Here is a 27,333-nt window from a genome sequence, read left to right as displayed (position 1 = left end):
TAGCTAGGTAACCTCTGTCGGAGGCTGGCTGTTGGCCCCTGGGGGTTTCATTAGATGCGAATCACGGTCCCAGTGGGCGCAGCATGGGTTCTCCAGTCTGATCTGGATGTTATGCATCAGCATCAGAAGAGTCCTGCTGTAAAGTGGGAGCTGGGAAATAGAACAATTTAGTAACAATATAAGCTAAACTTTTCAAATACATTAGTCTTTGAGGGATTAGTTCGACATTTTTTGGGAAATGTGCTTATTTGATTTCTTGTCGAGAGTTAGAAGATCAATACCAGTCCTGTCGGTGAATATGTGGCTGCAGCCCGTGAGCTTAGCTTTGCATACAGACTGGAATCAGGGGTAACAGCTAGCCTGGCTATGTCCAAATGAGAAAAAAATAAATCCACCCACCAGCACCTCTAATTCAACATTACATCTTCATACAAAAACCCAAGTTGCCAGGCAACCAGCAAAGACTGCAATAACTCCCTGCTGAGAAATAGTTTGGCAACTTATTATTTTTACACTTCAGTTCTGGTATGGATCAAACAAACCTGATGTAATGTGTTCATTTCTCTTCTAAAGATGGATTATGATACCTTTTGGACAGAGCCAGACTAGTTCTTCCCCCCATGTTTCTGGTCTTTATGCTAAGCTACGCTAACTAGCTGCTGGCTCAAGCTGCATGTCTACCATACAGCGGAGCGTGGTGTCAGTTCAGGTAGTGTAGTTTACAGCGGGGCTTCTCAACCTTTTGTCATTTGAAGGCCCTTTTCTGATTATTAAAAAGATCTGAGGACCACCGTCCTAAATATACTAGATCAAAATAAGCGTAAAATAAAGTGCCCTGTAAATATGTATGATGCCGCTTTCAGCTGTAATGACCAAAATAAATACTCTGCTTGCCCTCACCCATCACTGCCTTCCATTATGAATCCACATTTAATATATTCATATTTCCTTACCACAAGCTTTGCAGCTTTTACTGGTGTAAGGCTGTGACGTTTGAAAAACTACCTTTTGAATATTTGCTCTAAAAAAACCTGCATATGTTCAAAACTATGTTTTTTTTGCGTATTATGTCAACAGCAACGTGTCCGACCTGTCCGCGTGCGACGCAGCACTGACCGTACAGGATCAATTACAGGATCAACTGAATACAGTGCTGCGTCTGCTAACTGGAAGATTTTACTTCCTTTGTTACGTTTTGGACAAACAAAGAAATAGGCCGATATTGAACAGGGAGCTTCTGGACCAGTCCAGGTTCATTAGTGTAAAAGCATTCTTGGCAAGGCAAAACACATTTTGCAGGGGCCTTTCTGACAGATCTTCAGTAATGTAATTATTGTATATTTCAGGCCATTAGTGATCTTTTTAAGTTTACTAAACATCATATAATATCAAATCTGACGGAACACACAACACTGTCGTTGCTGGATATTGTTTCTGTCAGTGAGAATCAATAAATTATCTTCAGTGCATTGTTTTGTCTCGTGTTATGATGTCTTCAGTGTTATGATCTTTTATTGATGTAACACAGGTTAAGTCGTGATCCTGAGTGCTTTTACACCGGTGTGTCAGTGTGTTTGGCAGAGTAGAGAGGTTCTGTTTTGGACTGTTTACTGTAATAGTGAGCGGTGGCCACCGGGGAGTCATGAACGTGTTGGACCTCCTGATATGGAGGTGGAGCGGCCCGGTGGCACGAGAGAGGGAGCTCTGACTAAAAGTACCCGAGTGTGATTACAGCCAAACTGCAGACTGTTCTCCACTCGCTCCAGGGTTTATCACTCTGACTCTGTACTCCCTCTTCACAAAAAAATAATTATGTGTCTGAAAAAATGTACATTCTTATTGCAAAAATGTTAATATTTGCAGGTTGTCCTAGTCGTCTATGATATGAAACTGGATATCTTTAGGTGACATCATCGTGGGCTCTGGGAACTACTTTCTGACATTTTATAGACCAAACGTTTAATCAATTACTTAAGGAAATAATCTGCAGATTAATCAATAATGAAAGTAAATTGCAGCCCTAATAAATAGATAGAAAGAGAAGTAAGATCAATAAATCAGGATTACGTTTCTATGAATTTAACAACCATTCTCACCTGTAACATATGTGCGGTTGTTCTCACCTCAACATGTCTGCCACCATTTGTTCACAAATCCCACTAAAACACCACAACCAGTAATGCAGTGATTACAATAAGTAGACCTATTGTCTTGTAACCGCCATTGTTAAAAACTATTAAAATCATAAATGTCCTTCTCTCCTTCTTGGGATATTAAAAATGTAGAATACCAGCAGCCTTATCCGTTAAACAGCATTATCGACAACAAAGAATATTGTTTCCATACATGTCAAATCTAGGTGTTGTTATATTTTTCTCTGATATAACCTTTATTGCACAATGCACATAAATGTGTTAGTTTAGTAGGTACACCTTCAGTAAGTCCTGCAATAGATCCTCCCCTCATGAAGGTTGCAGTGGTAGCAGAATTTATTGCATTTCTGTTGCATTAGGCGAAGCGTACGAGCGGCAGAATCCGAATGGTGTCTTTCAGTCTCTTCATGCTGCACAAGGTGACTCTTTAGGTGCTACGTAATGAAAGGAAACCACAGTTAGCAATGTCATTTTTGTTGCGAGGCACACCGGAGTGTCGTATTGATCTCCACCTCGTGGTCCAATTACTGTATGCCGGTTCTGTAAGCTATCCTGTTTGGCCTTTGTGTGCCTGTCGGCGTGAATGCCTTCTGACGTCACCGTGTGCATGTATACTGATCGATGAGCCAAAGGCAGCGCCGGCATTCATTTCCCAGAACACGAAGTCATTGATCTGTCAAATCCCGTTCAGAGAGTCCATTATGAGAGGGCTGGTAATTGCTGTTGGCAGTGAAGAATGCTATTCTATCATTACATGAGAGTAATTACACAAAATAAAGCAACCAATCTGGACTATAGCTTGTTTTCATATTCACAGTATGCTCATAGAGATGCTAAACCCCATTACATACATTGAACACAGTAAACGTGAGTGACCTCAGCTTAAACATCCCGGCAGGGATAGCTGGAGCAACACAATATCAATAAACATACATTGATTTTTACACATTGTGTCATTGCTTTGCTTGCCTTGCAGAGTGTTGCAGACTTCACATGCAGAAGTCATTTTTAGTGAGCATTCAGAGGCACCGGATCACACTTCCTGATCAACTGTCATCACGCTCAGCATGCGGAGCGTTTTGCCTCCGGGGCTTGACTTAATTATAGTCTGCTTTTCCATTTAATTCACCTTGACTGAGCATTGCCGCTGAAGGGTTTGGATTGGACTACAAACTGTAAAACATTTGAGGGCTGAAAAGCAAAAAGGGCTGATTTAGTTTACTCTTCTCTGATAGGAAATTCGTTTTTAATGACTGTTGCAGTCCTAATATATTATATCAGAACTGGAGACAATATGTAAGGAACACCTTATCTCTATAATATCGCACAGTGTGGCATAGTATCGCGATATTTTTTCATGGCAATATTGTATCGATACACGGACGCCAAGTATCAATCTTTTTTTATAAACTATTAATATTGCAAATACAAGTTAAACCTTTTGATAATTGCTTTTTCAGTCCTCTTCAGTCTATCTTGTTGACTGACAAACCCATTTTGCTCCAAAAAAAAAGGTAATAAATCAAAATATATGTTATCGCAATACTTATAATAAAAATTGCAAAAAGATAATATTGTATTGTTGCTTCTGGTGATTCCAACCCTTTTAAACTTGTGCGTCAGGACTTGAAGTCATTGTTCTGGTGAAATGAGGATAACTATCCCACAGTTCGTCACGTGCCGAGCACACACAGAGGATGATAATCCTCAGAAAGGGGTTAACCCTGATCAAGCACAATATAATCCAGGATTTAGGATGGGCCGCCCACAAAACATTTTCTCCCCACTGAAAAATACAAATCTGGGCTTTACGGGGATGTCGAATAAAGCTCAGAGCTTGTACTTTTATAGTTGCATGATCTTACAAGTTGGGCATAAAATGGACCTGTTTGGCTCAGTCGCTCCGCCGTGACCTCTGACAGAGCCGCATTCCTCTGTCGTTACTCCCGTTTAATGACGGGAACATTTAAATTGGTCATTGTGTCCTTTTGTGAACTCGTGACTCAGATGTAACAGTTTCCAACTAATTTTTTTGACTCATGTTTTACAGCTTTAATAGTATATTTGAGCTGTGACGTAACGGCAGCGTGGTTACAGAAACACACATCACAGCTTCACATTGTGTGACGTCAAAGAGATTCTTTCAAGTGAATGTGTGTGTTTAACGGTTTCTTAGAAGCCCACCAGCTGATTAAACTGGAGCTCTGACTGGCAATAGAAATCCGTCACTTCATTACTAAACCAACTTTTATACGGCTTTAATTTTATAGATGTAAGAGTTGGTGGTATGTGCTCCCTTTTGTCTAATGTAAGGTTAACGGTGTACCATCAAACAAAACAAACGGAAAGTTTGAATGACTTTGGGTCCCCTTGATGATGAAAGCAGATATGGCATTTTGTCGATGTAGTGAAGATAATTACTTCCTGACGTTTTGGTCTCAACAACATGTGTCGAGACGACACAGTGAGTTCAAATCCTTCATACTTCCTCCCCTCGGAGTGTTACCTCTTTAAGGGAACACATGTAAACTCCCCAGATCACACACTCGCACACAGACATAAAAAGCTTTTGCAGCTGCTTTTGGTGCTTTCTGGAATTTTCAGGCCGGCCCTGTTGGCCAGAGATCTTACTTCCTAACTGGCTGTGTGTGTGTGTGTGTGTGTGTGTGTGTGTGTGTGTGTGTGTGTGTGTGTGTGTGTGTGTGTGTGTGTGTGTGTGTGTGTGTGTGAGAAACAGTGTTCATGAGTGTGTGTGTGTGTGTGTGTGGGAGGGAGGGGAGAGGGGCAGGGGGGGCTTGTTTTTGGGGCTGGAGGACGGTTGCGGCTCTCTGAAGGAGTGTTCTCCCAGCGTGGGAAAGACGCTGATCTTTTCTCTGCCTCTCAGGGACTAAAGTAGGCCAAAGAAGGTCTGAGAGGGACTAACTTCTGTCCTCCGGCTCCAACTTTCACTGCCCGGGCTACAGAGGCAAAGCCGTTCCCCTCTGGAGCGGGGACAAGGGGGATCTGTGGAAGCGAACCAGTCGGGCTGGTAGGAGTTCCCGTGCTCCGAGAGGAGATGGGCAGCAGCTGAGATTTTCTCCCAGCCGGGCTGAACCGCAGAGAGTCGGGTAGAGCAGCAATGTATCACTCCGGCAGTGAGGAGTCAGATCTGGTAAGTTTGAGTAAACATGCTTTCTGCGACTCAAACAGTGTCCTTTTACACTTTTCTGAGCGTAACTGGGCTGTACCTCTCCCTACCCTCTGAACAAAGAGGACGGGCTCGCTTTGCACGAGAATGGAGGTTATTAGTGCAGGATTTAAAGGGGCGTAATCACACACTTCCTATTCTTCTCCCCTGTCGCTGCTTTGACTGAACGTTGGTGAGAGTCACGCTCACAATGCACACCGTGACTCTCTCGCGGTGTGTGCTGTTTTTGAGACGAAGACGCTCATTGAAACATCTTGCCTGAATTTGGGAGCACCGCTGCGTGACCATTGCTAGCTTAAATGGGAAGCTGAGACAGTGGTTAACAAGCAGAGCGAGGGAAAGAAAGTAAACAGCAGGGGTAAGCTTGGTTCTTTATGTACAGAGAACAGTAAACGCCTCAGAACTTGGCTTTGACCTACAGAAAAAGTTTGAGCCAAACAAAGATTCTCTGTAGTTTTGTTTTTGTATCTGTGTGTGTGTGTGTGTGTGTGTGTGTGTGTGTGTGTGTGTGTGTGTGTGTGTGATTTGGTGGTGAATATATTTTCCTGTTTTAGTAATCAGTAATTGTTATCAGCCACACCCTTGTATTTAATGACTAATCAAGTCTGAAAACAGCAGTCGACACAGAAAAACCCTCTTGTTGACGAGAATTGTTCAAACATGCAGAAGATAATTATAATCTCTAGTCGAGATACCAGATACATACATCAGGCCGATTGCAAGCAGGTCCTGGTTTTTAATATTCTATAGTGTAAACATGGCAAGGCTTCAGTGAAGAGTTGAAGGAATAACGTCTACTTAGGGCTGATCGATTATGGCAGAAATACTAATCAAGATTATTGAACGTGATCACTCATTGACTTTGTCAACGTCATGCATTTAGAAAGAACATTTTGCAGCCTACATTTTAAAGATAAATGCATCGATCACACCGCTGTTGAGGAAAGATGGAGTTCTAACACGAGACACAACGAGAACAGAATGCAGTGCCGGTACAGACATACGTTAATTATCTTGTTTTCATGATCGTTGAAAGCTAAAGTTGTATTTGAAATTGATAATAGATTTCTTGCACAGCCCTACATCTACAATATGACTGACTCGAACCAGATCAATTAAGGCCATTAAATTATGTATATGATATATTTGACTGCTGTGCGTCCATGTTGTGAGAGTTTGTATGCAGCAGATACTGTTGTGTATCTGTCTATAGTTTATTTATAGTAAAAGAGAAGCTAGCTGCTGCTCAATCTACAGCTGGCTGTTGTTCATTTAGGTCTGGGGAAACCAACTACTCGCACAGACACACGGGAGCTCCTGTTGGATTTAATGAGGGATCCGTTCAGGAGTTTTAAGTTTCAAAGTGACAGCTGGGAGTAAAGTACAACACTGTGTTTATTTGAACAACAGCGTATTTAACATTTATAGAATCTATCATTGATTCAAGGTTAAGTTAGGATAGACGAGACCTTTGTTCAACATGAATAGAAACAAGAATTATCAGGTATGTCAATGCGTCTTTTAACTGATAGCTCTCTGCAATATCGAGCTTCATTTTGCATTAGTCGTCCCACAAGCTTTCACACACAGCAACGCAACTCCTCTCCTCTACTCTGCTGAGCTCATCGTGTGCGAGCAGTACAAAGTTATTCACCTGATAATATACGTGCACTTCCATTTCAGCGCGCTGTGAAAGTTGCGTTTTTGCCGTCATCTACGGTTCATGATGTTTCATCGCAGTGCAACAAAAGCACCGCGCGCAAAACTGCCAATAAGACTAATTTATTATTCTCATCGGCGCAGAATATATGCAGACGACAAAATAAACACTCAACGTAATGCAGTTTATTCAGGTAACTCGGGCCATGGCAACACCAATCCATTCATGTATTCATAAAGCTGAAACGATGAATCAATTAGTTGATCAACTGAAAATGAATGAGCAGTTGTTTTGATAATACATTTTTAAACAACATTTTTTAAATGTCACTGATTACACTTTCTCATGTGACTATTTGATGCTTTTATGTGTCATATGTGACCATAAATATGTTCATATTTTAGGGTTTTTGGGCCTTTCGGATATTGTAAAGAAAGATATGGAGTTTTCTGTAGGGAAAGAATCTCTACTATTACGGTTGATGTAAAAACAAATTAAATTGAGCTTTTGTGGGCTTTATTTAGAGAATTTTTTGTTTTATGCACCACTGAATTCTGGGAAATCCCCATGCCTCCGTGCCAGCAAGAACAAATATTGCATATAAATCACAAGTTTTGCAGGAATTGGTCCAGAGTATGCAATTCATCTCTGTATGAAATAAAATAAATGAACCTCAAATCATTCTACTCGAGCACGGTCCCGTTTGTTGGACGGTATGTTTTGCTCCACTGAAGACGGTTAGCAGCTCGTTCTGCTCTCTTAGCCAGCTCTCATCAATCATCCAACGCCTGCCTCGTTCACCAGGAAACTGCCGGGATATTGATGATGCAAGCACAAAATAGCAGCACACCCTGGCCTCTCTCACCGTGTTCCCCTTCATCAGCCGTCATCCTATTATGGTGCTGCGTTTCCACGGAAGGGTAAGAGATGTGAAAGAGATTCACTGTAAATGAGAGCAGCGCCCCTCTAGAGACTGCTGCTGCTGACGGCAGGTGATACTCACAGGTGGAAAAGGATTAGCACACATTCTGCAGAGGCAGGGATCCCGTCACCCTGCATTTTGTCTTGTCTTAACGTTGGATTTGAACTGCTCTCTGTGAGGCGCAACACCAAACTGTACCTTTTTTAGTCAGAAGAGCACCGAAAAAAGGTTTAATCTGCACATTGTTTTTAGGGCTGGTTTACCAGGATCAATACTTTTAGACTAGAGTCATCAATATTTCATGCCGTTGATCCATGTTTAGGCTGGTGACGGCAGGACTTTGGTTCAGACTGAAATATGTCAAATAATATCAGCTGGATTCCTGGTCCTCAGAGGATGAATCCTGCTGATCTTTGGTGATCCCCTGACTTTTCCTCTAATGCCATTAGTGAAAAACTGATTTTGGTAGATATTCATGGTGCCCAGAGGATGGATCCTCATGATCTTTTTGGTCATTTTATAACTAAATACCTGCACAAGTGAGGGCATTCCCATCATCTTCAGCGCTACTTTTCTTAGTTTGTTTTAGTGCAAATGTAAACATTAAACCTGCTGAACATGAGCATGTCAGCATTCTCATCGTGAGCATAATACTAATAAGGAAAGTACATGTTTATGTCTTCCTTTATTTTGATAAGTCTATTTAAGAATTACTGTAATTGTAATTGTGACTATTTTTACTCCCTTTTCATGACTTCATTTGAGTATTGCGAATGTAATCTTTCTTTAAGTTTTACAATAATAAATAAGTGCGCTCTTAGATCACGTGATTGACAGCCAGTGAGTCCATCCCTTCGATGGGATGATGCACTTATCTAATGCACTGGCACATGGGATGCTGGGTAAACACTTTTTTCATAGGCCTGTCAGTGTCACCTTGACATCCATAGCGGCCAATCCTTCTCTTGCCACGCCGGAGGGATCGTTACTCCTCTCTCCTCTTCTATCTCTCTCCACATTTCTCTCTCACAGGCCGTTATTTCTTTCGCAGATGTACCGACAATCTGTTTCCCTCAGTTTTGAATTCCTCTGTGTTGAATATTAGTAACCAGTCCTTGTAGCAGTCGCACGTCTTTCACTCTTGGCTGTCAAGTCTGCTCTCGTTGTCTCCGTGTGACGAAGGAGACAACGTTTGTGGACCGACGATTTAATTGACTTTATGTTGCACTGAGGGAAGTGGCAGTGACGGACAGATGGCTGGGAAAGGAGGCTTTGTTTCCAGCCAAGAATGAGTCATGCCGAGCCAGAAACTGCGAGCGCACTCGCTCAGCTCGTTGTCAGCCCTCTGTGGTCGGCTACAGTCCGTCAGCCAGAACTGAACATGACTTGGCACGAGCAGCAATCTTCATTCTTCAATCATGATGCATAATGTGAGGTTTACTGTGCAATCTGACCACACCGGCCCATTAGTCTCACTGAAATTTGGCAGTTTGGATCATTTTAAACCTAGATATATTTTTACTTGGTTTTTTAATTCCTTTTATATTACAGGATTATGGCATGGTACCATTTAGATGTATATGGCATGGATACTAAGGCATTGCTTTAAGCTTAATGCTAACAGGCTCAATGACAATGACATGAGCAGTTATGGCGTTTCCTAGCACCATGTTAGTTCATCATGTTAATATTTGCTAACTTGAGTTTGAGTCCTTATCAGCAAATTAATTAATACTTCCATCACTGGGAAAAGGTGACTGGATGGAGACGTCTGACCCGATATTGGGGCCGATCAAGGCATTTTTTTAATAATATATAATCCTGTAATTACCTAATTTATGTGCACTTTTAATTCAGCTCAGTGTAAAAATCTCTTGCGGTGGTGCATGGTGTTCCACGAGCAGAAAGTGAGTGTGCAGCGTGTTCCTGGGTGGAAGGAAAGAATCAGCAGTCTCGACTGTATGAAAGCATTGATGGAAATAACTAAAGGAGTCTTGACAAGGACTTCTTGACCATGAGAGCACTTTATAGCTCACATGCACGGCCGTTGTTTTCTGCATGACTACAGCTGTCCATTTTTATAGTGGACACATTTAGAGCATAGCTCCTATAGCGGCTAAAAATGAAAGTGGAAGCTTTCACATCCTTGGTCTAACGGCTTCATCCACTATAAGTGATTTTGTCAGACGCAGGAGGCCGCAGTGACTGAATCGCAGCCTCCTGGTTGACTGTGGTAATAGCCACAGTGATTTGTAATGGTCTAATGTAATGATCGCCCTGCCACTGCTGCATGTAGAGGTCACTGGTGGTCTTACAGCAAGGAGCTCTGTCCAAATGAATCAATTTGAGCGGTAGAGAGATCACAGGACCATTGCCCTTTCAATTCCCTCCGCTTATCTCTCTTTCTCTGACCAGCGCATGAAGACTCTTCGGTTTGTGTCTTCTGCCAATGTTGCCGGCAGCCAATTCTCCTGAGCAAGTAGGATTAATAATGGAGAATTCTGTAGGAATTTCAGAACCAATGCATGAAGTAGTGTGCTGCTCAGGAGTGGATGGGATTGTAACGCTGCAAACATTTCACCATTTAGCGATGCCGTGTTTAAGCATGCAGCACAAATCAAAAAGAGTTTTGCTGGTCACAAACCAAATGTGGACAAATTTAAGATTTTGACCTGACGATGGCGCTAGATGTAGTGTCAAAGGATCAGTCAGTAGAATTCACCCCCGTGGAGAACATGTATCAAATTTCATGGTAATCCGTCCAATAGTTCTGATAGTTCGCTCGAAATCACAAATGTTAATGGTCATAGTGGCCCTAGAGGAAAAGTCACAGGATATATCATCTGGGAATCCGCTAAGTAGATATTTCACAGAGTAAGTGAACACTTAAACCGGCTGTGGGCCACAGAAAATGTTAATTAAGGAACCACCAAAGTCATTACGATTCATCCACTGGAAAACTTGGCTATAGGTGTACCAATTTACAAGACAATGTCAATAGAAAACAAAAATATCTTCATGTCAACAGGATTCATCTTTGCAAAGTTTTATCTTAATGCGTCTGATAATTGTTGACATACTTTGGACCAAAGTGGAAGATTTCAAAGTTTCTGTTTTTAAAGTTAGTCAACCATGCAGAGTTGTCTTGTCGAGACACTTAAACCCTGCTACTACGAGCGGAGCTGTGACTCTCGGTCTGCTGGGTGTGAGCAGCATCACACTGCTGTAAGATTATTATTAGTGGCCTGTGTGTGGGTGACACAGTGCTGTCAGTATCGGTGTGGCAGCGGGTCTAGAGGTCAGTCCTGTCTGGCAGCCGGAGGCTCATTCTGTCGCTGTGAGTCTTTGTCAGTGTTGCTATCGGAGTGCAGCCTTCACAGCTCCGCCGCCCTCATCTTCGGGCTCCACGTTCAGAGCATCTGTGCCCCGCCCTGAGACCTCTGCAGGCTAGAGTCAACCCACCTTACTGAAACATATGTGACCATTGCACCATTTCTTAGCAAAGCTATCGGCTTGGTGTACTGTTGTCTGTCCTAAACTGCGGTCGAGGTGATTAGAGAGCTTTGATGTTACAGTGGACAAGATGCATTTTGTTCTGAACATCATTTCTGTTCAAAACATAATCTACCTCAGGTGATTGCCTTCCTTGTTGGGCTAATTGGTCTTAATGAGCTAAAATCACATTACCCTCTCTTAGCCTTTCCTTTCATGTAAGACGTGTCATTTCTAAGTGCACGTGTCTAGTTAGAAAGACCCTGAGCAGATGGAGGCGTGTCATTGATTGGCTATGATAAGCACCGCTGATTAGCATGTCATCCTTTGATCTACAGTTAGTGCTCCTCGGGGAGCGACCGCATGCCATAAACCAGCGAGTCCATTTCAACCGCTGGTCCCACGGGCCGGTCCCTGACTCCTCTGACCTCACACAACCTCGTGACGGGTCAGACCGAGGAGCATCGTGCGTCAGCAGCGCAAATGAAAGGGACATTTTGAATAATCCGTCTGCAGAGTTTAACTTCGGCTGCTACCTCTTGTGAGGATGGGAAGTTTTTAATTAACGCCGTAATTATTCTCATCTGTCCTGTGTGGCTTTGTGACGCTCCGCTCACATGCGATGAATCACCGCTGATCTGACAGGCGAGGATTTAGAACAGCTTTCAACCCCGAATCCCTGATGAGAGTGAAGAAGTGGTGATTAGAAACAAAGATAGTGTAGCTCTGTCTCACAATGAACATACAGAGGATACAATACTCACTATTAGGGCTACAACTAACAATTATTTTCATAATTATCAATTAATCTGCTCATCATTTTCTTGACTGATTGTCTAAAAGATGTCAGAAGATAGTGAAAAATGCTATAATTGCTATAAAAATGTTATAATTTCCTAGAGTCCAAGGTGGCATATTGAGTCTAACCAACAGTCCAAACCCCCCAAAATATTCTGTTTACAATCATGCAGCAAATCATCTCATTAGTGAAGTTAAAACCACACATTTTTGTGTAAAATGTGTATTCAAATTCCTCATTTTGTCGACCAACAAAGATGTTCAATTTACAAAAGGTATAAAAGATAAAGAAATCTTTAAAAAGACACATTTAAGAAGCTGGTACCAGCTAATGTGTTGTTTATTTGCTTAAAAACAGACTATTCATTTATTCAGCTCTAGACATTCAATTCATCTGAAAAAAAAATGCAGATATGAATGTATTCAGGTGGAAACCCTGCAGTCAAATCCAAAATACAAGGAAGCGTATCATGCTCTGAAGGTCATTGTCCATTTTGCTTGAGAGCTTTGTGTGTTTTGTGTCTAACTGAGCAGTGTTCACACAACAGCAGTCACCATTCAGAAATATGAAAGGAAGCATCCAGTCCGTGTTCTAGATATGTTTTTAATTTCCTGTTGTCTCCCCAATGTTGTTACTGGCGGATAAAAATTGAAAGCAGGGGAAGAGGGTGTGCCTGAATTATTTTTCACTTCCAAAGGAGGGCATGAAAGGAGAACCAGTGCATGAATCAATAATGAGAATAATTATCAGTTGCAGCTCTAATATGATCCATGATAAAAGTGAGCGTGAAAACAAGCTCTGCCACTTATTTGTTCCTATAAACGGCTCATATCTGGGTGAATGTAGCGCGCTCACACCTAAAAAAAGAGCAAAACAGCATGCACAGTCGACACATAAACAGTAACCATACAGCACGTGCCCATCCCATCACTGCAGAGGCGCAACGAGCAGATGGACTGACTGTGAGGGGTAAAAAAAAAAAAAACACAAGGAGGGGAGTGACAGAGAAGGAGGGGTGACGGAGGTAGAGAGGCAGAATCCCTGAAGGAGTGTGCAGGACGTGCGCTGACAGGCTGAGACACAGAGAGTGAGATAGATGGAGCTCGCAGCACCTGAGAGGCGGCAGCTTCATTAGCATCGGGAGGAGAGTCGGTCACAGGCAGCCACGCCGGGACTCGTGTGGATAAACTGCTGTTATCCATCGCTTGTGGAGCAGCACGGGGAGGCTACAGCGGAGGAGGAGGAGGAGGAGGAAGAAGAGGAGGAGATCGAGGCTGGAGCCAAATCTTGAGCGGGAGGCTGAGAAGCATCGCTTGCCACCTGACTCATACGGGGAGTCAGCCTCAGCACCTGCAGCGGCAGTCCGCGCACTCAAGGAGACCGGGGCAGACGGGGGGAGAGAGCTGCTGAGATTATGCGCGGGGCAGAGAGCTCCTGTGGATTCCCCGTCTTCGGCAGCGGCAGCGGCAGCGGCAGGAGGAGCAGGAGCTGTGGCTCTACAGACTGCAGCAGAGCTAGCTGGAGCTGCAGCAAAACAAGGAGCCCCAACTCTACATCTCTTTATTCACCCAGAGATGACAGCAGCACTCGCACTCGAGGTGTAACGGGAACCGGCTGTCCATGTTGCCACAGTGTTGAATGTACCTGTAGCCGGAGCAGTGACGCCCGCTGCAGCGCTGGTGCAAAAGTGACCACAGCAGTGCAGTCAGGTGTAGTTGTAGCAGTAACAGGGGGGGGCAGTGGCTCAGGACACTGAATGACCAGTGTGGCTGATGAAGGCCACCTGGATCCGCTTGCTGAAACGAGCCAAGGGAGGTCACGTCAAGAACTCCGATGACTGTGTAAGCAGATTTTCTGTGTGTTTACGTCGTCTGTGTTTTGTGTGCATGCGTCTTGGGCTCGTCCGTCAGTCCACGGTGTTCGGGGGTCAGCGTGGCTCGGTTATGTATCGCCTGGTGATGATGAGAAACTGGATGTTGTCATCAGTTATGGCTGTCAGTTTCTGGGCAGAGCTCCACATCACCTCCTCCTGACCCACTGGGACGATGTTCTCCATCACGCCCCGTCGTTAGCCGTGACCCGATGGAATAACCATAACAGGTATTTTCACTCGCACTTTTCAAGGGCCAAAAGTAGCTCGTAAAAAAGAGAGGCTTCAAGCTGTAAGAAGGTGCAATGAGGACATTTATATCTTACCTGAATGTGGGATGCGCAGCATGGTCATCCTCAAGCTTGAGCAGCGTTTGACACGTAGTTTAGATGCTTGTTGATGTTTTTGAAAGCCACTGGGAGATTAATATGGTCACGGATGTGATGACAGCAAAAGCAGCGCATTGGATTTTTAATGAGCTTGCTTTCAAATGAGTTATTTATATCAGGTGCGAAGTCGGGAGGATGAGAGACACAGAGGCAATTGACAAGCAGCAGGGTTTCATTGTAAGTCGGAGGACACGAATATGAATAACCTTGTATTATGTACGGTAACATCGCTTGTATAGTCTCTTTACGCCAGTCGGGAAATGTAAGTGGAGAGGACATCCTCCTTTGTATGTATGTGATGGCTGGGTAATTCTCATCAGGCCCAGAGTGAGCGAGGCTATTTTTAACTCAGACAGCGGAGCGTAATGGTGCAGTGAGATGAATGAAAGACCTTGTGTGGGTGGCGTAGTAGCGTGCGAACAGGTAAGGATAAAGCTCACGCTGTCTTCACTGGGTTAAAGATCCCCTCTTTTAATCTGATTTGTGTTTAACTGGAACTGAACTGGAAATGATCCTGCAGCGTATTTGCAAATGTTTTCATTCCAACATCCACAAATGACAACTTTCCTTCAGTTTTTCATCAGTATTTCATTTCAGTTAGCTGTAGTTATCAGTGTTGTCCTACGATACCTAAATGCAACATATTATATTAATGCTCCTCAAAATGTTGTTAAACCCAGAATCTGACTTGTTGGTATTTATTTATACGTTTAGACCGTGAGGAAAACAGCTGAATTAAGCTGAGCTACCTGCGTCTAAAGCTAAATTGATTTATTTCCCCCATTGTTGTTTTCTGTTATTGAGATGTATCAATTTTGGTGAACTAACATCTTGGTAATTTGCTTGTTTTCCCACATAACTGAAGTAGTAGCTTAATCTGGTCATAGAGGATAAACACAGCTACACTAGTCATATGGGTTGAGTTTTATTAGGCTTAAGCTATTTTTAAAATCAAGTATTACTTTAACTACCTCCGCAATTATATATGATCTGTTTTCATGCAGTATATAACACGATTTGTGATGCACACATGTGTGTGTGGTGGTGTGCACCAATGCACTGACATCAGGAGTGTGTTTAAGGTAGTAATCGTGTGTGTTTTGCTATGTTTGAGTCTAAATATAGTAGTGTGAGTAGATCCACATATCACGTAGAGACATGGTGTTCGTCAATATCTCCCCCAGTGCTTCTCGCACAAGGATCACAACAAGTCTGTAGGTGAGCAGCTGAGAGAGAGAGAGAGAGAGAGAGAGAGAGAGAGAGAGAGAGAGAGAGAGAGAGAGAGAGAGAGAGAGAGAGAGAGAGAGAGAGAGAGAGCTAATGAGAGAAGAAGAGCTGCTGCTGATGTGATTCTATGAAGGACTGTTTGTGTCCTTTGGCATCCTTTCTCGGAAAAAAGAGGAAGTGTCCTTAATGTGCGACAGATTTGAGTTCCTCAGGCCGTTGCAGTGATTGTGATTGATAGTAGAATTCCATGCCTGCTCATTTTACTGAGCCTCCACAGTACATTCATTACTTCATTCCCTTGATGATCGGAGCTTAACGCTTCACTCTGTGTGGGCTTGTTCGCACATTTGTAAGTTGCACATCAGATGCTCAACTCCTAAAGTTGAACTTTTCTTTTGAAGAGGAAGCTCAATGCAAAGCAAATGAAGTCCTCAAGATGGCGTGAAGCCCCCCCCCCCCTCCCCCCGCTTCTCTAACACCTGTCACTTCTAAAGTGTGAATACCAAAAGTGTGCATGTGTGTTGCTAAAGTGTTAATGTTTGTGTCTCTGCAGGGTTCGGCCGACTCCTACACCAGCCGTCCATCAGACTCCGATGTGTCCCTTGAGGAGGATAAGGAGGCAGTGCGCAGAGAGGCAGAGCGACAGGCTCAGGCACAGCTCGACAAGGCCAAGGTCGGTGTCCGAAACCCAGCTGCACTAAAGTCACTCCGTCCACTTCCCACGTGCTAAAATGTGCTCTATGGGGGGCCGTAACTCAAGTTCTTGACCTTGAAAGTGAGAGCATTTGTGGAAAGTGATGGCTTTTCCTCTGCTTTTGTGCAGGGCTATTGACCGCCAGCAGCGCTACGACTTTACTATTGACAGTTGGTCACGACAATGAGAATAGAAGCAAAGCAATGCGCCTGAGAACGCAAACGTTGTACAATTAAGAATATTTTTTAAAAACTGCTTTGCGAAGGTTTTATGAGCCATAGTATAACAGGTTTAATAGACCTCAAGGATGCACCCAATGTGTTTTGGTGGGAACCACTAAATGTAAACAGACTTTTTATATTTGCATGTAGTTGTGATGGCTCGGGTCAAAATAGTGTAAAGTAAAGTAAAGAGTTGTGTTTGCGTAGACGGAAACTGGTTTATTTTGCTTGAATGAATGATGTCTGGCATCACTCAAATGCTAATGTAAACTGTACACTGGTTGGTTTGTTGTTGGAAGAATAAAAGCTGCGTCTGCTTCCTTTCTGGTCTCATTTCTGAGCCCTACATATTTATTCTTTTTTTTTTTATATATATAGTGGCAAGAAAACAAGCTATTGTGGTAATTTATTTATAAGTTATTTCTGACTTCCCCGGCTCATTAAAACAATAATGTTCATCATATGTTGTTTTACTTATCACGGGGTGAGATTAGTGGACTGAGCAGGTGACTACGAGAGCAGCAGGAGCCGCTTCAGCTGGCTTCTGAGACGGAGGAAGGGCTGTTAGGGGCTGCTGATGTGAGAAGAGGTTAGGGGCCTCAGAGGGCTCAGCGTCGCTGTTTATCAGAGCCAAGCCTCGCCTGCTCTGCTCTGGGCCACAATTAGCAGCATATAAACAAAACACACACACACACACACACACAGGGCAGAGCAGGCTTGCCTTTGCGCGACAGGAATTGCAATCAGCGCCGGCTTCCACAGAATCACTCAAATCGCTGGCGCCGTTAAGATATATGCCTTTAATCTTTGGGGTAATTCAGCTGTCTTTTGTGCACAGTTTGTTCTCTTCCTGCTTTACAGCTCATTTGATAGGTTTACATATTAATTCAAGCAAGCGTCTGGAAAATTGGTTTGTCTTTTCACTGGGTGTGCAATGGCTAGCGTGCTCATTCGCTGTATGTGCTAAGCTTTTGGCTATCCATCCATTTTATGATAGACGCGATCCTCCTTCACCTACACTTTACCGTGTCTGAAGGTAGCTCAAAGCTGGCAAAGACGGATCATTCCAGGCAAAACCTATGTTGTTATTTTCCAGAGTTTCCCTCTGCGGCTCGCTAATTAAAAAGATAGGTTGGCTTTATAGATAACCTGGCATAGATTACCCCCGCTGGCTTTTTACATGACAGATGACTAGTAAAAAATAGCCTCTCAGTGGGCTGGCCACCAGAGAGAGAGCAAGCTGGGGTCAGAGGAAGTGCAGACTCTGACTGTGAGCCTTTATGGGTAGTAATTCACTGTGACTTCCCTAACATACCACAGATACTCGTAAGGAGAGGGGATAGAGTTGATGCCTCTAATGTTGCATTGATATACTTCTCCACATTACATTACATTTATTTGCACACCCACACACACACACAAACAGGTACTAAACACGCTCTGCTGTTCCTACTTGACCTTACACGAGCACGTCATCAATTTTACACATTAAAACGAGTTCTAGTGGCGTTAGTCAGCCTGTGTAAGCTGCTGTGTAATGTCTTCTATGGCTCTAGAGAAGCTGTGTCAAGTCTGAGATAATGGGGGTCATCTCAGGTTAGGGGTGTGAAGTTTGAACTGTGAGGGCATTACAGTCGCAGTAGTTAGGGAGCGCAACACAAAATCACAAATATAGCCGTGTCTATGTCTAGTCCAAATCTATATGATCTTTGTTTTGTTTTGTTCACATGGCTATAGATGAGGTAATGGCTCAGAATTCATTACTCTCACTTTGTCTCTGAAGCTTTTGATTAATGTAGATGAGATATCATAGAAGCTAGTGAGTGACTTGTAGCTGCAGTGGCCTTCATTTGTAAGTACTTACTTTGCATACTCCTAAAGCAACCTTGGGTAATTGTGTAAATATCTTTTCCACATAAATTAATGAAGGTTATGGCTCCCTTCACGCCATATAGTAGTGCATTGAAGAGGCACTCAGCACAGCCTAAGGCCACTGTGCGAATCTGAAGAGAATTCATTTCAAATCGATCCACAGCATTCAAGGTGAAACAATGTGGGAGGATTTATGGCATGAGGTCTTGTGTGTGCTGCTAATGGACGGGTATGTGGCATGTTACATAGCAAAACAACAAGGGCAAGCGCTGGTGTCAGTCAGTGTAAGCACAGAGAGGACAGGGAGGTGTTGCCTATTGAAATATTCTATGGTCTGATGTGATGTTGTGATGAGCGTTGTGTGTTAATTGGCTGCGGTCCATGGCGCTCCCTCCCAGGATTTCCAGTTCCAGATTGGGCTTCTCTTGAGCTGGTTATCTCCGTCTTATCCTTATTCTCTTATCTCCACCAATTTGTCTACTCTCACTTCCAGTCCTTCCTTCTTCTTCTTTTTTTGCGCTACATCGTCTGCTATCCTTTTGTCCATCTCCTTTCCTTTTTTTTGTCTTTTTCCCCTCCTCCCACGTCTCTAGCCCTCTGTCCTTCTCCCTCCCTCCCTGCAGTCAATATGACATCCATAATGAAAGCCTGTGTTACGTAAGAAGCAACGGAGCAGTGGCTAGGTCAGGAGATGTAAAGATACTCTCCAGCATTTCTGAATGTGCCGTCATGTAGAAACCCCGCGGTCACCTGTGATATACGGCGGCGTGTCAGGACATGTGTGCGTGCGTGATTGCCTACAGGTTCGTAAAACGTCATTAAGCTCATAGAAAGCTTCACCTGACAGGCGGCCATGATGGATAAAGGCGAGGAGAGCAGCTGGGAGGGAGGTAAGAGGCGGCGGTCCACGAGACACACGTGTACTAATGGACCTCATACCATCGTGCAGCCATGTTGCTCAATGCAGGCAAACGGCAAGGACGCTTTGTCCTCTCCGGGTCCCGGCGCTGCACATTGGATTGTATGATCTCCTTAATGGAGATGTCACAAGCGCACACACACACACACACACACACACACACACACACACACATTCAGCTTACAACCATTACTTCATGGACTATCACCAACCGATCAACCCCCTGTCTCCACCACTCAGGACCAGGCACCGGACCTGGAGCGACCGAGCCTTCTCCATAGCTGCCTCCTCCCTCTGGAGACGTCTCCCCAAACCTGTTCATGTTCAAATCACAGCTCAAGATGTTGCTGTTTATATTAAGAGTGATGTTTTATAGTATATGATTCTATGAAACTATGAAAAGCACTCTATAAATAAAAATGTATTATTATTATCATTATTAAAGGCTAGAACATGTGCTTTAACAACTTTTAAAAGTGATAATACAGTCTGCAGGTTGTTTTGAAATTCTTCTCTAGTTGACAGAAAATCTAAATTATTGCAGCTTTAAAAAATATAGGAAGATAATTTCCACTTGCTCCTAATCCAAGTCAAATTGAATTTATTAATAAACTGAGTTACACAAAACTTGAGACTAATATAAATGTGTAGATCTTGCTTCGTATACTTCACTTGTGCTTAAATTTTATTTTTAGGTTGCTATGAAAGAAATCAGTTTGCAGGACCGGTGCGACGCACTTTGAAATCATTTTTGCCGAATCTGTTTGAGGTCAAACTAAAGTTGCAGCATCAAAGCTCTGATCTAGTGGGTTCAACTCGGCTTCCATCTGAATATTTCATACCCTTCCCCTCATCTTGCTCTTTTTCCTCTGCAGGTTACTACTTAGCGTGCGAGTCTACCCCGGGAGATTACTCTAAGCTACATCCCTGTGCATTCGTTTTGGCTTTTCAGTCGACTTTCGTCATGCTTGTCACACAGTCAAAGGCAGAGCGAACTGTAATCTGGGTTAGGGCCTGACCGTGTTGCCAACTGTTGCTGCCATGATTATGTCCAAAAGCATTTTATGCAATTGTTAAAGCGATGTATGTCCTACGTGGCTATATTCTACTCTCGTAGATATCTAGATTCAGAGGGGTTTGTCTGTGAGCATGTGGTTGTCTCATTACGTTCTTTCATGACGTGCCCTTATTAAACCTCATTCAAATCTCTTTTTGTAGAAGATGTAATGCGTAAACACTTTGGGCAGAGGAGATTTGCTTTGCCCTCTCATATGTGGACAGTCAGTTGTGTTGGTGGTTGTATTACGGCTTGCACACATTATCTGTGTGCATTATCTGAATGGACTGTTTGACCCCCAAGAGGAAGGGGCGACTGTGGCACAAGAGTCCTTTTTTTTTACTCTCTGCGTCGAAGTGGTGATTGCTGCAGACGCTGACATGTTGCATCACTCTGAATTGTAAATTGTTTAAGCCTGCAGCAGGGGGACTGTGCAGCAGCCAAATCATTCGAGGAGAGAAACTAAGTCTGGATGAGTCAGACTACTTGTATCCCTCACCTAGGGTTATTTTTAAACCTCGCACAAAGACGAGAACCACAGCTCACCAACGGTGCACAAAGGCGTGTTTAATGAACAGGTCTCTCTCTTGTGGATTAGGATATTAGGATACAATTACCATTTATACCTTTTTACACAATCTGACATTTTCATTTATCTCCCTCCTTTTTTCCTCCCGGCAGACCAAACCAGTTGCATTTGCTGTTCGCACAAATGTCAACTACAGTCCGTGTCACGATGACGACGTCCCCGTCCCGGGCCTGGCCGTGTCCTTTGATGCTAAAGACTTCCTCCATGTCAAAGAGGTGAACTTTCCAATCAGAGACGGTCTTCAACACAGCGACGCTGGCGGGAATAAGGAGGACGCTCGAGATAACCGTCTTTACTTATTCTGTGTAGAAATTCAACAACGACTGGTGGATAGGACGCCTGGTGAAGGAAGGCTGTGAAATCGGTTTCATCCCCAGTCCAGTGAAGCTTGAAAACACTCGTATCCTCCAGGAGCAGAGAGCCAAACAGGGCAAGTTCCACTCCAGGTAAAAAACCCTCATCTGCACTGAACGTCTCTGTCTCGGATCGGAGGTTGTCTAAAATTGATGTTGACTTCTTAAGGTTTGATTTTCAACTTATTCTCTTTCCAGTAAATTGGGGGCAAACTCATCCTCTAGTTTAGGTGAAGTGGTTCCTAACTCACGAAAATCTACACCTCCTTCGTCTGGTGAGTTAACTTTATACTTAAAAGTCTTTTAAAGCTATTTTCAACCATTGAATTCAAGTTGAAGGTAAGATGCGCTACTTCGATTTTTCATGTTTTGTATTTTTATCAGCAATAAAGTCGATATATTCCTGTAAGTTATGTTGTACTTGTACATGTCTCATTTGCTGTCAATGTGCAGTAGCACACATCCTGTGCCACTGCTCCCGTTACCTGTGACCCCCTGTGTTCATCTGTGTGATGGTGGTCTTATCTGTCTGTGTGCGTAGCCATTGACATAGACGCCACAGACTTAGACCCCGAGGACAATGAGCTTCCGGTCAACCTGCGCTCCACTAAAGCCAGTCCAAACACTGTCATGTCACCTCTAGCAAAAGAGAAACGAATGCCCTTCTTTAAGAAGGTAAACTGTGGACCGCCCGAGCCTCTCTTCCTCTATCCGTCCGCACGTCTCTGACTAAATGCCCGCTTGGCCTCACTCAGCGCCCGTCCTGTTTGTCTACAGCACCATCTTCGTCCCTCGACGTGCCCCCGTCCGTTAGCGTGCATGCCTGTTCTTAACCTCTCTCTTTCTCCTCTTCCGTCTCACCATAGCTAAGCAGAAGCAGAAGTCGGTAAGTCGTGGCGTGCGCTGCACCAGCTCACCAGCCTCTTTAGAGTCTCTGTACTGACCTCTCACCTTACTCACTGCTCCTGCAATCCTCTGTGTTGTTTGGTTACGTGTTTGTAAGTGAACTTGTGATTGTGATTGGGTGAGAGCTCAGTGTCGAACAGCTTTTTAATAAGCCATACAAGATCTGAGTTTAAAGGAACAGTACAGCATTTTGGAGAAATACACCCATCAGCTTTTTTGCCGCAACTATGCTGACTTTAACTGAGTAATGCAGGGTTGAACTTAGACTACCAGAAGAGCCACACTGTCGTCACATTAATGCCCTCATGTTAGTCACCAGTACTGTGTATCAGTTCCCACAACGTCCCAAGGGAAGCACAATGACGGCAGCAAATGTCAGGCAGAGAGAACACGTTTAGAGGTGGACGGAGAAAGACGAGCGAACATGAAATCTACTCGTCGTAAAGATTACGCAGACCGAGAGAGCGGCTTTGAACATCAGGACGAATAAGGAGAGCAGCATCAGGTCCACTGCCTCTCTGTCAGACACAGACAAGAATAAACAAGCAGTTTACAAACAATTCAAAAGAATTCCAATGAAGTTCTGTCCAAAACTACACAAGTGTATAAATGTGGCATTAGCTATAACAAAGTGAACCACCAGAACAATATAATCTTCATCAAAAGAGAAAATTTTTGTTCTTATAAGCAACTAATCAGATTTTCCTTTAGATTGCACATTTCAAATAGGCCAACAACTAACGACAAATATCGATTAATCTGCAGAGTGCTTACATTGATTGATTGATTACATCTATAAAATGTTAGACGATTTCACCTAGGTGACATATTTAAAAATCCCCTCTACACATTTTAAGACATTTCATATGTTTTATCCACACAAAGAAATCCTGAATCTATTAATATGTAAATATTGCTTGACAATTGTAAATTGCATGTTTATACATCAGGATGTAAAATTGTTTCAGCTGATCAATAGTTCAATTCATCTATTCAATAGATATTTAAATTGTTATCACATAAGACCAGCAAACATTAATATTTATAAAGCTTGAACAAATACATTGTTTGGCTGGTTGGCAGAATTGTTGCAGATTAATAGTCTGTCAAGTGCTGCTTTTTCTCCTAACACAGATTATTTATTTATGTGAGGTCTTATGTAAGGGTTTTCTGTGGCACTAAAACTCGACCGGATAGCAGAAATTCAAAATGTTGGGTTATGATTTAGATTTGAAACTGAGGCCGTCACACAAAGCGAGCTCCCACTTTGTCCCATCAACAGTGAGCAAGGCTTTCTACCCGTTTTCTCATTTTTAACACATTTTTCATCTTCTATGGCTTTTTCTCACTGACCGACTAACCGTTCATGTCACGAAGCTTTACTTTTTATTCAACGACATCAGAACCATGAAATGAGAGGATTTATCTAAAAACATTTAATCCGTCATGAAATATTGCAGTTCTACTGTAAGCTGCTTTGACGTATCGATAACGAGACGTAACCTGCCAAATCTATTACATAAATCAAATCTTGTGATTTGGCCAGCCGGGTCGTCACATTTCATGGTTCACAATGTTCCAGTGCTTTTAAATCTAGTCTGGGTCATTGTTGTTCCAAATCCCTCAAGTGATTTGTGACAGTGAGTGTTTACTTTGTCTCCATGAATGTTTGCAACTGTTTTTCTTCTTGTCCTCGCTTCAGGCGGAACACATTCCTCCGTACGATGTTGTGCCTTCTATGCGGCCCGTGGTTTTGGTTGGACCGTCACTGAAGGGCTACGAGGTGCGTCAAAACTCTGACATTTCAATCACAAGTATATCTGTCCCTTTTTCAACTGTCCTCTCTTAATATCTCCCTTCATTTCCGGTCCACAGGTGACGGACATGATGCAAAAAGCACTGTTTGACTTTTTGAAACACAGATTCGAGGGAAGGTAAGGCTCCCTGTGACCTTTATCGAAACGCGAGCTCTCATCCTGCTTCCTTCCTCATTCCTCCTCTCTCTCTCCAAACTCCATAGGCTGGTATTTATCTGTCCCCCGAGGTTAGCCGAGGGAGTGTGTAACAAGTTTGTTTGGCCTGGAGATGTGTGCTGCTGCTTTAAATAGGCCCTCTCCATGTCCTTAATAGGCCATAGCGGCCCTAGAGCAGAGCAGGATTCTCCTCACTCAATGTTGAGTCCATCCACCCGTCTGAAGCAGAGAGGCGGTGAAGTTACACAAAACTCACATCCACTCAGACCACCAGCAGCCGCAGTGACTGCTGTAAATTCCCCATTGAGTCCTGTTCTTCAGATGTAGTTTAGAAGGTAACAACCACAACCAGACTCTTTGTTCAGAGTCAAGTCAGACACACAACAAGATTACATGTTTGTCCTTCTCTCTCATGTCAAATAAAGTCCATAATATCAGGTTAACCAACTATTTCTCTTGTGCTTTTGTTTCAGAATATCAATCACTCGTGTCACGGCGGACATCTCTCTGGCCAAACGCTCGGTCCTGAACAATCCCAGCAAGCACGCCATCATCGAACGCTCCAACACGCGCTCCAACTTGGGTACGTTTGTGCTAAAAAAACAATCGCCGCGATGCCTGGGAACAATTTGGTGTTTTGATTCAGAATGTTTTCAAGGAGACCAAGCTTATGTGGAAAAGGAAGGGAACGATTAAAGGAGCTCTCGACACCGGTAATGATGAATCCAGACAGCCCCGGAAAGGCCTTGGCCATTTTTTTCTTTTGTTAGGAATGAAAGATAGAGCATAAATGCAACCGCTCTGATTTGACTGAGGCTGATGTGGGTTGAGATGCAATTAGAATGAAACAGATTCCTGAGTCAGATCTTTGCCATGTATCAACATAAGCTTCAGTCAGCGGCTGCAGCAGAGTAAGAAATCCCGGGAAAGTTGTATGCTGGAAGCAAGAAGTATATTATATAGTGTCACCACACTACTTTACGATTTTACCTTTTTCAACGGTGTGCTGCCGCACCAGTTTAAAACTGAAAAGGAGCTTTAAGGTAGCAGCTCCTCCATCTCTACGGCCTGTTCAGAGGCACATAAAGAGCACAAACTTTCTCTCCATGTGTCGCCCAAAGCTTTTAAGTTTAAGCAAGTGCCACTTATTCAGTCAGGTACGTTTATCTTAAACAGAATATCATCTCAACAAGCTACTTTGTGCCCTATAGAGCCTGAAATCTTCCCTTTCCCCAAAATACATCTGCCAAAATTCAGAAGATTTGCACAGCTGTTTCTGATTCAGATTAACATTTTATGAAAATGTTCTGACATTAGCTTGATGCGAGTGAAGACTTTCCTTTCTCTCTGCATTGGAAACAAGTGGAATCTTCTCGCCCCATTTTGCATATTTTGTGAACAAAATGAGAATGTGTGACTCATCCGTAGTCTGAATGAGCTGTTGGGTTGGAATGCTTTCACGTTATCAGTTTACTTCAGACTTTGTCGTGACTGGAAGTCATGAAGCTTGGCCACGATTCCTCTCAGTTTGGGAGTCGTGCCCTGCTGTGATATTTTGTAGGATAGTTTTTTCAGTCACGTCGTCGTCTGTTGGAGTGGAGGCTGTGTGATGTAGCAGTTGGTATCAGTTGGAGGTAACAGACGATGGCTCGCTGTTTCTCCAAGATCCAACAGTCTCTGAGCCTGGTCCAAAAGACTAAATATGAGCTCTGATTGATCCATAAAGAAACAACCTGGATGTATCTGCTGTACTTGTGAGTAAAGAAATGACGTTGAACCTCTGCATTGACTCCCTTTCTTCTTCAGCTGAAGTCCAGAGTGAGATTGAAAGGATTTTTGAGCTGGCCCGGACGTTACAGCTGGTGGTTCTGGACGCCGACACCATCAACCACCCGTCACAGCTGGGGAAGACGTCCCTCGCCCCCATCATCGTCTACGTCAAGATCACCTCTCCCAAGGTGAGCAGGATTAGCACGCTCGCTCCAGTGACAGAGCTACTCAATGTGAGTCAAGAGGAAAACTAGCTGTGATTTTAAATGGAGCATGTTTACAGCAAATGCTCGGGAGGACTGATTCATCACTTTGACCTTCAGCGTGAGTAAAAACAGGCTCGTGATTCTGTGATCAATAAAAGAGAACAGGCACATAGGGGAACATAGCATAGCATAGCTAAAGAGGGATGAGGAACACGCTTTAAATCAAAGTGGCATCAGTGTGAATCACACTCGCAGTGGGAGAAATAAACTGCTCTCTACCACCTGTCCTCTCGATTACAATCTGCTGTCATATCATGTACAGCTAACCTCAAAGTTATGATATAACTGTATAAACAGTGGTGGAAAAAGGTACTCTGGTCATTTACTTAAGTAAAAGTACCAATATAACAATGTAAAAATACTCAGTGACAAGTAAATTTTATTAGAGTGCAAAGCTAAATTACGGGAGTTCTTAATTTAACTACTTTAGGTAGTTTTATCCAGCGGTTCCCAACCTGGGGGGCGTGTCCCTTCCAAAGGGTCGCAAGATAAATCTGAGGAGTCGTAAGATGATATTTGGGGTTGCAAAGAGTTTTGCTTCATGATTCAGTTTTTAACTTAATTAATTAAATAAAACAACATCTGAGAAGTTTAGAGGGAATGTCTCTTTGGTGGATTTACTAACAACTCGTATGTTTTATTTTTACATGCGTTTCCTTTTTGTGTACATTCTTGTAATGGTTTATGGTGTCTGGTTTTCTTCTCTCTGTCTTTGCACTGGAACTGAGCTACCAAAACAATTACCAGTTATCCTATATCCAAGTATCTTACATCTTGTACATGAAATGCCACCTTATTAATGTTTAACAATGCTTTGTTATTCATAAGACAATCATATGAAATGTAGAGGGGTAAAAGGTACAATATTTCACTAAAGTAGAGTTCAAGCTCTTAATATACTTAGTTACATTCCTTCACCGCCTGTAAGAGCTTTAACTTCAAAGAGGCTATCATCTTTGTTTCTGCACAATATAAAAACTTGAATATTGCCCACACAAAGCCTGAATTCACTTT

General features: G+C 43.1%; 1 protein-coding gene across 6 annotated transcripts in view; it reads left to right on the top strand.

The window, feature by feature from the left end:
* The window catches only part of cacnb2a (calcium channel, voltage-dependent, beta 2a), a 54,804-nt gene that overhangs the window by 22,825 nt on the left and 4,646 nt on the right, over positions 1-27,333 (top strand). For 2 of the 6 annotated variants that reach the window (XM_068709947.1, XM_068709950.1), the window contains 9 exons: positions 16,253-16,372; positions 21,144-21,266; positions 21,361-21,497; positions 21,603-21,679; positions 21,946-22,079; positions 24,013-24,093; positions 24,186-24,244; positions 24,757-24,866; positions 26,090-26,241. In XM_068709947.1, coding sequence (XP_068566048.1) covers positions 16,253-16,372; positions 21,144-21,266; positions 21,361-21,497; positions 21,603-21,679; positions 21,946-22,079; positions 24,013-24,093; positions 24,186-24,244; positions 24,757-24,866; positions 26,090-26,241 — 993 coding nt within the window. Of the gene's footprint in view, positions 1-5,010; positions 5,305-12,743; positions 14,055-16,252; positions 16,373-21,143; positions 21,267-21,360; positions 21,498-21,602; positions 21,680-21,945; positions 22,080-22,270; positions 22,291-24,012; positions 24,094-24,185; positions 24,245-24,756; positions 24,867-26,089; positions 26,242-27,333 lie in introns of those variants that run through there. The other 4 variants (XM_068709952.1, XM_068709948.1, XM_068709953.1 and 1 more) reach the window with 4 other exon arrangements.

The sequence above is a fragment of the Cebidichthys violaceus genome, unplaced genomic scaffold (genome assembly GCF_023349555.1).
Source record: "Cebidichthys violaceus isolate CVI_PGR_0920_01 unplaced genomic scaffold, fCebVio1.0.p SCAF_15, whole genome shotgun sequence".
NCBI classification, from domain to species: domain Eukaryota; kingdom Metazoa; phylum Chordata; class Actinopteri; order Perciformes; family Stichaeidae; genus Cebidichthys; species Cebidichthys violaceus.
Note: the sequence above shows the minus strand (reverse complement) of the source record. Positions and strands in the feature narration are given on the sequence as shown.